The 11098-nt window shown below is 43.4% G+C and overlaps 1 protein-coding gene across 6 annotated transcripts in view; it reads right to left on the bottom strand.

Moving 5' to 3' along the window:
- Positions 1–6670: 6670 nt before the first annotated feature.
- WSCD2 (WSC domain containing 2) overlaps positions 6671–11098 on the bottom strand; it is a 142620-nt gene continuing 138192 nt past the window's right edge. For 5 of the 6 annotated variants that reach the window (XM_003761087.3, XM_031948738.1, XM_031948739.1 and 2 more), the window contains exon 9: positions 6674–7318. In XM_003761087.3, coding sequence (XP_003761135.1) covers positions 6966–7318 — 353 coding nt within the window. In that variant the 3' untranslated portion in view covers positions 6674–6965. Of the gene's footprint in view, positions 7319–11098 lie in introns of all 6 variants that reach the window. The other variant, XM_031948743.1, reaches the window with a different exon arrangement.

Genomic DNA, 11098 nt, shown 5'->3' with positions numbered 1-11098 from the left:
TTCTCCAATTCCCTGATACTCACTAAATCCCTATGAGTATAGGTCCCATATATCATAGAAACCTGAGTGACCATAAAGTTTAAAGATGGAAAAAAATTTATAGATATCTTAAATCATTTACTCTGCTTATTTTATTACATAAATTAGAAAATTGAAGCCAAGTGGAGGAAAGTGACTTGGCCAGGATCACATCTGCTTATTCTTCAGTGAAACTGTCTCTTCTTTCTAGCACCTCCATATTCCTTCCATTCCCATCCCCACACCCTTTACTTTTTTCTACCAGAAGCAAAGTTCAAGGGAAAGAAATTTCCCCCCTCTTGACCTGTTCTCCCTACAGTCAAGCCCCAAATCAAAAGCACTTGTTGCAGGCTTTCAGAACCATGGCCAGCACTCCCAGAAAATGTCCTTGGGGCATTTATACAGCCAGTACCTGTTTTGTACCAAGCATTGTGCTAAATGCTTTACAATATTATTTCATGTGATTCTCACAACTCTATGAGGTAGGGGCTATTATTATCACCATCTGACAGTTGAAGAAACAGAGGCAAACAGGTCAAGTGACTTGTTTTGGATCACAGTAAGAATCAAAGGCCAAATGTGAACTCTTTTTCCTGATTATAAAGCTGGTACAGTTCTATCTGCACTACCTACTTGCCTCTAGAATGGAGATTTGAAGGATCTAGAAAAGCTTCTCTCATCCAGCCATAAATATATAAATATGTTTCTCTGGTCTACTGATGACCTGATGAGAACTCTGAGTTGCCCAAACTAAACGTTCGATGGCCTAAAGAAACATTGAGCTAGCTTCCCTATCCTTGGGTCCAAAGATCACTCACCATAAAGAGGCAAGCATGTTGAATTGTGTCTCTAACAATGGAGAGCCATCTATATCCTTGATCATTAAAGTGTCAAATCACCTAAAACCCTTGTAAGCCAAGGAAACCTGGTATGGGATGACCTGTTAGGGTTAGGGTTTAGTATGGGGACCAAGGTCGAAGCACAATTTGTAGCAAAGTAAGAGCTCAGAATATAAGTAGAGTCAGGCCTTAATCTAGGATCAGGATCTGGGTGTAGTATGTGTTTACATTTAGATTTATTCTATGGCTGAGGCTAGGAGTTGGTCTCTAGTTGGTATTAGGGGATCAGTAACCAAAAAAAAAGTTAATTTGCTAAACACCAGCCAATTCCAGGTGGGGGGAAGTCCTAGATTTTTCTCTCTCTTTTATAGTATGCACTATTGTATATTTTATACTGTAAAATATAGGGTATCATCTCAATTCTGATGGACATGGCTCTTGTCAACAATGAGATGATTCAGGCCAGTCTTGTGATGGAGAGCCATCTACACTCAGAGAGAGGACTGTGGGAACTAAGTATGGATCACAACATACCATTTTCATTCTTTTTGTTGTTTCATTGCATTTTGTTTTCTTTCTCATTTTTTCCCCTTTTTGATCTGATTTTCCTTATGCAGCAAGATAATTGTGGAAATATGTATAGAAGAATTGCACATTTAACATATATTGGATCACTTCAATCTAGGAAAGTGGGTGGGGCAAGGGAGGGAAAAACTGGTATACATTTTGAAAATAAAAAGCTTTTAGATGACACAGTGGATAGAGCACTAGACCTAGAGCACAGGTCCTCAGGAGGACCTGAGTTCATATGTGGCCTCAGACACTTAATACTAACCGAATGACCCTGGGGAAGTCACTTAACCCCAATTGCTTCAAAAAAGCTTTAATTAAAAAATATAGGATATCATCCTAAGATTATATTTCCTGTTCCCCTACAGCCAACTGCAAACTATATTCTACTTTAGGAGCAGAGGAAGGGCTGGATTCCTCAATCCCAGAGAAAGCTTCAAGACAAGGAAGGTCCTGGATGCTCTCCTGCCTACTCTCTGTCCTTAGTATCACCCTGACCTTAAATAGAAAGATGTGAAGCTTTCATAAGCTTTTGGCTTCCTGACCACCCTGAAAAGAGTGACCCCTTTTACTTGCAAGAGTAAGGAATCCTGTGACCTAATAGAATCATTGGAGATCAGAGCATCTGAGATCAAGTCTTGGCTTGGTCATTTGCTAGATTTGGCTTATTAACTTTCCCATTTGGGACCTTTGTTTCCCCATCTCTAAAATGTATTCGATTACATCACAGCCTCTAAAGATCCTTCCAGTTCAGATATTCTATGGTTTTTCCTCTGAATTCAGCAGCCCGGGGCTGCCTGGCTCGCAGCTCCCTCAGTAATGCCCTCAAAGGGCCTTGTTTTGAAAGCCACCCCCTCTGACCTCCTTCCTAGCATGCTTTCCTCCCTCCTCCTGTACCAGACTCAGGGTGGCTGCAGAAGGACTCCTCCTATGGGCTCTGGCTGAGTTTTCTTCAGAAATGGAACTGCTTTTCAAAGGTCATGGTGAAACACTCTCATCTTTGAAAAGCTGTTTGAGAGCCCGCTATTGTGGGCAGCCACCCATCCACTTGGGAGTCGTCGCCACCGGCTCTGGTAGCCTCCAAACAACCCCTCCCGTCCCCGACTCTATTCTAAATATCAACCCACTGGAAACAGGGCCTCCTTCTCCAAGCCCACACCCATGCACACAGAGGGGAGAGTCACTCGCTCAATCACTTGAAGTGACACAAATACCCAGACACCAAAGGCTAGAATCCATCAGAAACACACACTGTACTGACCTTCATCCATCTCTACTCTTAGATGCACAAATATTAAAGATAATTATATTCAGAATGGAAAATCCCATTGCACTTAGCAGCAAAGAGATCCTGGATTCCAATCTCGCCTCCAACTCTTATGAGCTATGTGACTCTTAGACATTTCACCTCAATTTCACCATTTATATAATGGGTGGAATATTATTCTATTACACAGGGTTCTGGAGGGTTCAGATGAGATCATGTAAGTTATAGTGCTTTGCAAATCATAATATATCTTATTTTTCAACTGTGATTTCCTCAATAAAAGGAACTCCCAGTAGGGATGTCTTCATCTACCAAAGCAACTCAGCAACAATTAAAGTAATTTCATATTATTATTATTACTCGGAAGACTTAGATTTGAGTTCTGATGTGAACTTAGACAGTCACGTGGGATAGTGGTATGTATTTTGGTCATGGAGCCTGGAGATCTGAGTTCGAATCCTAGCTTTGTGATTTTTCTCAGAGCCTCAGTTTAGTCAGTCTCTAAAAGGGGACAATGGCTCTTGAATGACTCACCTTGCAGAGTTGTAAAGAAAACCCTTTAGAAACCTAAAGACTGATAGAAATATGAACTATCGCTCCCCACCACTTCCCCTTTTCTGGGCTCCTCAGAGCATCTGGGGATACTTCATCTGTAAAATGAGGACCATCACTCTTGCACTCCTGGACTCGCTGGGATATGAGCAGGAAAATATCTGCCAATTGTACTAATACTAAGAATAAATATTTTTATTATCCTTGGAAGTCTGCACCCGACTCACACAGCTTCATTTGAGCCTTGTGTCCGTCTTCTGAAGTAGGATCTCTAGATACAATCTTCCCCATTTTAGAGTTAATGAAGTTGGAAGAGACCCCAGAAGCCATCTAATCCAATTTTCTCATTTTACAGATGAAGAAACTGAGGCTCAGACTGAGGAAAGGACTCGCCTAAGGTCTCAGAGGTACAGAATTTGAGCCCAGGTCATCATTCTCTAGAGTTAGTGTCATGATGAAAGAAAAGTTAAGTGAGTTTATCATAGACCCACCTCTAAAAGTCCAGATTTCCAAGTTCCTTGATCCCTTCTCAGAGAGATCTCCCACCCTTCAAAGTGTTTGTTAAAACACTTGTGCATGTGCAATCACACACAAGGCAAACACGCAGAGAACACATCAAGCACGAGGTATCACGCAGGCCACAGCCACATCAGAGAAAATCAGCAAAATGCTCATTTATTGATGGCATTAACCTGAGGAGTGTTCAGACAGAGGTGGGTGGCTGGGCCAAGCTCTTGGGCAAAAGCAGCTCTTGGGCATCCATCTTGTGGGTACGCCGCCCTCCAGAGAGCTTGCATCAAACAGAGTGAGGGCACTCCAACTCCCGCTCCCACCTTGGTTTGCTAAAGAAAGACTAAAAATCAGTCCAGGGAACTGCATACAAAATACATTCAGAGACCCCAAGGCCCCTGGGCTCAGGGGATCCCTTGGTGTACAGATGTCCACACCCAGAGGAGCAGAAGGGATTTGAGGGATTAAGTCAAGTCAAGGAGTGTGGGTGAAGGAGAATCAAGGGATTAAAGACATCCCCTCTTTTTGTGTGATTGAGCAGGTTTCTCATACACCTCTTAAAAAAATAAATTTCTTTGTTGGTCTTCGGCCACCTCGCAGGCAGGCTTCTCTCCTGGGAGTGAGCAGCAGATGGAGGGAGAGGGAACATTCCGGGTGATCGGGGAAGCTGCTGTGGACACCGGATGGCTTTTGTGTCCACATCACAAGAATCTGGAGGAAGGCTGCAGGTGGTGCTGAGGACCTCAGTGGATGAGAAGTTGGGGAGGCTCTGGGCTGGGGGATGGGTTGCACCTTCCCATGCTGAGCCAAAGAAAGCCGTCTCTGTGGATGGATGTTCCAGTGACTCAGGCCCCTGAAATCCTTTGGTTTGGTGCCTCCAGGATGAAAAAAAAAGCAGTTTTTGTCTGGAGATACCTCCCTTCCTCCTCTCCCACCCCCATCTGGTCCTTTAAAAGTCTCTCCAAGAAAAGCAGGCTTGCCTGAGGGCTGGAGGCCAGTCTGTTTCTGTTCATCGGGGAGGTAGATGGCAAGCCAGGTGGGGAGGACTGGGAGATCCCAGGGATCTAGGTGAGGCTTAAGGGTTCCTGTTCTAGCTCGATAGAACACCATGCATCCTAACCCCGTCCCCATATTAAATCTTTCAAGTCTCAGTTTCTTTATCTACAGAGTAAAGATAATAAAACCTCAGCACCCCCCTCAAAAGGGAAAGCATTTTAAATCACCAAAGCGGTGGGGCTTAAGTGTTCTGGACCCAGGATTTCATGGAGCTGGGGAGTTCCCTTCCGTCAATTTGTTGGTATCTTAAAGCCTTAGAATTATCTGTGACGTCCTGGGAGAATCAGGTGACTTCTACAGGGTCATCCTGTTGCTATGTGGCAGAGGCAGGTCTTGACCCCAACACCTGCTCTCTATCTGCCTTCCTAGAAATATGACTGATGGTGGTGATTTCCCCAGTTGTCTCAGCAGTGTACACCCTCTCTGGACCTGGGCCTGGAGAAGGAGACGCCAAAAACAGATTTCTCTGCAGTTGGCTCCCATGAAGATCTTTGTCTGGCCATCCACATGTGCCCTTTCTCTCACCCTCTGGTGGCCATCTAGGTTGTTTCCAGTGTGGTCATCATTTCCCCATTGAAGCCAATGTCTGTGCAGTGCTAAGGCAGGGGGTGAAGAGTTAAATCCCACCACTCATTGGTTCTTGAAGACCACAGAAGCTACCAGCCTCCCCTAGACCCCATCCAGGAAGCCTGGGACCCTAAGAGGAGGAAGGATCTCTCTGGGACTTCCCATCTCACATTTTAAGAACAGAAACCGACAAGTAAAGATAGGATGTTCCTAAAGAACAAGCCCAGATTCACAAAAAGCCACCTAGGGTTGATGACTTTCCTTTTTGGGCTGTCTTTCCACCAAAGGCTTAGAAGCTAAGTGGTTTGGCCAACTAGTAATGGTCAAAAGTGGGATTTGAACCCAGATATTCCTGATGTCAAATCCAGCCCTCTCTCTATATGTTACTCTTTCTATTTTGGCTTAGAGATTTTAATAATAATAGCTGACATTTAGATTTGCTTATTAATGTTTGTACAGCCTCTACATTGGTGGTCTCGTGTGATTTTCATAACAATCCCGTGAAGGTAGGTGCTGCAGGTATTATTCTTCCTATTTTACAGATTTGGAAACTGAGGCTCAGAAAGATTGTGACTTGTCCAGGATCATAGAGCTAATAGGTGTCGGAGGAGAGTTCCAACTTGAGTCTTTCCTGACTCCAAACTCAGTCCTGTCTCTCTTATACCTTCCAATTCTCAGATTGGGCATAAGGGAAGAGCACCAGGTGAACAAGCTGAGGAGTGATGGGGCAGGGTCTGTTTATCACCACCATCCCTTTCCTCCACTTCAGTGGCCAGATAACCACTTCTTTTCCTGTCTCAGTCCCTAAGAGAATAAAGAGCTTTTCACTCCAAGGTAGAAACTGTAGCAGTCAGGGGTTGAAAACAATCACAAAGAGCAAGGAAATGTTCAATAAAAAGGATGTGAATTGTTTCTACTTCCAGTGGTTGTGAAGGAGAAGGGGGAGTGAAAAAGGAAAAAAAAAGGACAAGGAGAAAGAGGGAGAGGGAGAGACAGAGACAGAGACAGAGAGAGAGAGACAGAAAGACAGAGACAGAGACAGAGACAGAGAGAGACAGAGAGATGGAGAGGGAAAGAGACAGAGACAGAGAGAGACAGACAGAGAAACAGAAAGACAGAGAGAGACAAGAAGAGACAGACACACAGAGAGAAACAGGAAAAGACACACATACAGAGACACACAGAAAGACAGAGACAGAAAGAGTGAGAGGGAGAGAGAGAGAAAAAGAGGAAGAAAGAAGAAAGGAGGGAGAATAGAAAGAGTGACAGACAAATAGAGACAGAAAGAAGAGATAGAGAGAAAAAGAGGAGGAAGAAGAACAGGAAAAAGGATGAAGAGGAGGAAGAGAAGAAAGAAAGATAAAAATGTGTGTGTGTGTATTTGTGTCTGAACAACCTATTGGATTGGTAGAAATGGCTAAACAACCTCTTAGGGATGAATTCGTTTCCATGCAGGGAGCTTCCAAAATGGGTCATCCCAAAAGCCAAGACTGGAATTGAGCCTACACGCCTGGCTAGCCCCGAGGGGATGGAGCTGGGAGCCCTGGCCCTCCTCCTTCCCTCCCTTGCTCTCCTGTCTCCCCACATCATCTCGGGTAGTAGTCATCCGGGACTCCCGTGAGGTTTCTCAGCCTGAGGGCTCTGTCCACCATCTTGATGTAAGAGTTGATGGTGTTCTGCATTTCGGGGGTGTAAGGGTCATACTCCAGCTTTCTCAATCCTGAGCGCTTAAAGTTTCCATCCTTCTGGCCCTCCACACACAGGAGCCTGTCTTCGAAGACATCCACGTCCAGGAGGCTGACCATCCTCTCCAGTTGGGTGAATAGGTCCTGCTTGAGGTCCTCAAAGTGCACCACCAACACCTTCTTGCCATACTTCAGCCAGTCCAATGTGTGAGTGGCCCACCACGGTGCGTAATTCTTCACAAACTCTGGCCACTCTGTGAAAGAGAAAAATGAGAGGGAGTAAGCCCTCAGAAGATGTATTGAGTAATACAGTACCGGATTTGGAGTCAGAAGACCTGGATTCAAATCCTGCCTCCAAGGGCATGTGGTTTTGGGTGTCAAATCAATCTTCCTGTGCCTCAGTTTCCTTTTCTGTAAAATGAAAAGGTTGAATTCAATGATCTCTAAATCCATGATCTGACTAATAAATAGCTAACCCAGTTAGCTATTTATGGAACCAGTTTAAGGGGAAAAGGTTATAAAGAAGGTACTCCTACCTGTGGATTTTATGATGAGGAGGAAAAGAGAATATCTGGGTTCAGGTCCCAGATTTGCTTTGTGACCTTGGTCAGGTCCCTTTTGGGGAGGGGGCTTGACTAGATGTCTCCTCCTAGCTTGAACAATCCATGACATGGAACTGTTAGAGGTCTTGCAGAAGACCATAAAGTGGGAACATTATTTGAAATTCTGAGCCCCCAACCACAGATGCTAAATGGCAGAAGAAACATATTTTTTGGTAAAGAGCTTACTTCTTCCCCCTTCAATGCCTTTCTTGTCATTCTACCCCACCTCCATGATCCTCTGGCTGCTTGGGAAGGATTTCTTCCCAAAACAAGAACATTTTTTTAAATCACAGAAACAGATTATTATAATCTATCTGCCTAATTGGGCCCATACTGTTATAATGGGTTAAGACCAGATGTATCTGAATGATTAAAAAAGATCTAGCACTTACATAGCTTTAAAATTTTTCCAAGTACTTTCTTGCTCTTTATTTCTGTGAAGCCTCATAGATTCCATGGGAAGGTTCACAAGACAGGTGTTCCAACAGTTTTGGGGCAGTTTTAAATTTTAAGTTGTTGTTGTGGGTTTTTAAATCACTTAAATCTTTTGGGACACCCATTTTACAGATGGAAAAGCAGAGATTTAGAGAACTGTAGAAATTTGTTCAATGTCACACTCCAGAGATCCAATCTCCACCTCAGAGACTCTCTTTTTTCTGACCTTCTTTAATACTGATGGTGTTGGAGAGAGAAGGCTAGATTTGTAGTTATACATAAATTATTATCGTTAGTAGTTCTTTTAGTCATGGCTGGCTCTTTATGACCTCATTTGGGGTTTTCTCGACAGAAATACTGGAATGCAATAGTCTTGTGATGAAGAGAGCCATCTATACCCAAAGAGAGGATTATGGAGACTGAGTGTGGTTCATAACATAGCATTCTCACTCTTTTTGTTGTTCGTTTGCATTTTGTTTTCTTATTCATTTTCTTTTCTTTTTGATCTGATCTTTCTTGTTCAGCAAGAGAATTGTACGAATATGTTTACATATATTGGATTTAACATATTTTAACATATATAACATATATTGGGTTGCTTGCCATCTGGGGAGGGGATGGTGGGAAGGAGGGGAAAATTTGGAACACAAAGCTATGCAAGGGTCAATGTTGAAAAATTATCCATGCATATGTTTTGAAAATAAAAAGCTTTAATAATAATAATAATAATAATAATAATAAAGGAAATACTGGAATGGTTTGCCACTTCCTTCTCTAACTTATTTTGTGGATAAGGAAACTAAAGCAAGCAGGGTTAGGTGACCTGTTCAGGGTCACATAGATTTTAACTCATATCCCTCTGATTCCAAGGCAAAAGCATTATTCACTGAGCCACCTAGCTGCCTCCACTTTGCATTAAGTATGTACCTAATTAAAGTTTGTTAACTTGAACTTGAAGGGGGTAGAACCAGAATTCAAATCCAGATCTGTTGGCTACTGATATGGCTCTCTTTCCCAGAGGCAGCAGGGTAGAACACTGGATAAGACTCTGAGCCTTAGAGTCCAGAAATTTGAATTTAGACTCAGTTACTTATTATACTGTGTGACTCTAGGCAAGTCACTTCTGTTTTCTCATCTGAAAATGAGGGGCTGGGGTTTGGACTTGATAGCCACTAAGATCCCTCCCTGCTGTATTATGCTATGCTATGACCTTTCTTGGGTACCTCACCCCTTTGAGTTCCTGAGCCATTTGAATGGCAAGTGCTTTGGGCTGGATCGTGTTAGGAGGAGAGAGGAGAAGCCCTTGCAGTTCTCCCTATTTTCTCCATAACGTGTCTTAGCACGTGTGCTCTGCAATAAACATTGCTAACGGGCACCGATTCTGCCCAAAATATGGGCACGTGCCTATGGCTCCCGAGACACACAAGCTCTGGGTCTCTGCTGCTCTGGCTCATTCTCCTGCAGGAACCCATGCCTGATTAATAGCCCAACTGCACTTAATTCCCCAAAGAATCATTAAACACAGTATCTGTTTCATTACACAGATCCAGGACAATTCACCTTGTGTAATCATATCACATAAAACTTTGCTTTGGATCTGCTCCAAGGAGATCATAAAATTAATGTCATGGAACAAAATCCAGATTTTACAGGGGCCTTCAGCCTGGACTGGGGAGATGCACAGCTGGAACTGGGGGTACGGAATGGTGGCGAGAGGCAGAGCTGCGTCTCCAACAGCTGTATGCACCAGCCTGCGCCAAGCCCAGCACTGTCGGACCGTCCCAGATTAGTCCTTTTCCTTCTCGATGAAACTCAGAGAAGGCTGAACCGTGGAAGCAAGAAGCCCAAAGGACCGTTGAATGGAAGGGAGAGGTGGTTATGGACAGAGCTAGTGGGGGAGTCTGGGGACACGAGTTCAAAACTCAATCCCACTGCTTACTGTACATGTGATCTTAGACAAGTCAGGTACAATAGAAAGAGTCTGGGCTCTGAAGTTGGGGTTCAAATTACACGTCTACTTGTATCATTTTGGGCCAGAATTTTTATTTTCCACCTCTGGATCTCAGCTTCTTCATGTATAAAATGAAGGGGGTTAGAAAGGATGGCCACTGGGATCCCTTTGTAGCTCTGTCATAATCCTCTAGCCTCAGTTTTTTCATCTGTAAAACAGGAAGATTGGACTAGGTGATCTGTTGTAGTTTTAAATGCATTAGCTCTCTCTGGCTTCAGCTTCCTTTTCTATCAAATGAGGAAAGCAGATGACCTATACAGAACCACACAGGATCTAAATCGACAATCTCTCTCTGGCTCAGTTTCTTCATCTCTTAAATAAGGAGTATTGGATTTGGTGAACTCTGTGGTCCTTTGTAGCTCTGAATCTACCCACAGGTCACCTAGCATAACCCCTTCAATTAATAGGGGACAACATAGACCTAGAAGATGTAATTCGATCAGGAGAAAAGGAATTGGACACTAGGTCCTTGAATGCCAGACCTAAAGCTCTTTCCTTACCAGACCTCTTTCTTCTACTTTTTTGGGAGAAGGTTAAAAACAATCACAACTTGCCCCTCTGTGTAGGGGAGGAGAACAGGAGAGAAAAATGGAGACAGGACATAGCCATAGGAAGTCAGGTTTGAATGACCTCCAATATCATTTAGTCCTAGGATCGAAAGCTAGAAGAGACTTCATTGAATTGTCAGCTTGGGAATGAAAGGTTCCTTATCTTTTAAGTCCTTCTCTTCCACAGTCTCTGAGCCATCCAAATCCCTAAAATGCTGCAAACAGAAGGAACCTTAGAGGTCATCTCCCACCTCCGTGCATTTGTATAGAGTCATATTCTCTGCTTCTTAAAACTCTTGGTTTCCTTCAAAACTAAAGCCAACTGTCATCTCCTAAATGAGATTTTCCAATCCTACTGGCTGCTAATGGCTCAACCCTTAAACATTTGTTAGTGTTTCTGTTTTTTATAGATTTCATATGGATATGATGTTTCCTCTG

Source organism: Sarcophilus harrisii, chromosome 1 (genome assembly GCF_902635505.1).
Source record: "Sarcophilus harrisii chromosome 1, mSarHar1.11, whole genome shotgun sequence".
NCBI classification, from domain to species: Eukaryota; Metazoa; Chordata; class Mammalia; order Dasyuromorphia; family Dasyuridae; genus Sarcophilus; species Sarcophilus harrisii.
The sequence above is the reverse complement of the archived record's forward strand: the minus strand, read 5'-3'. Positions and strand labels throughout refer to the sequence as shown.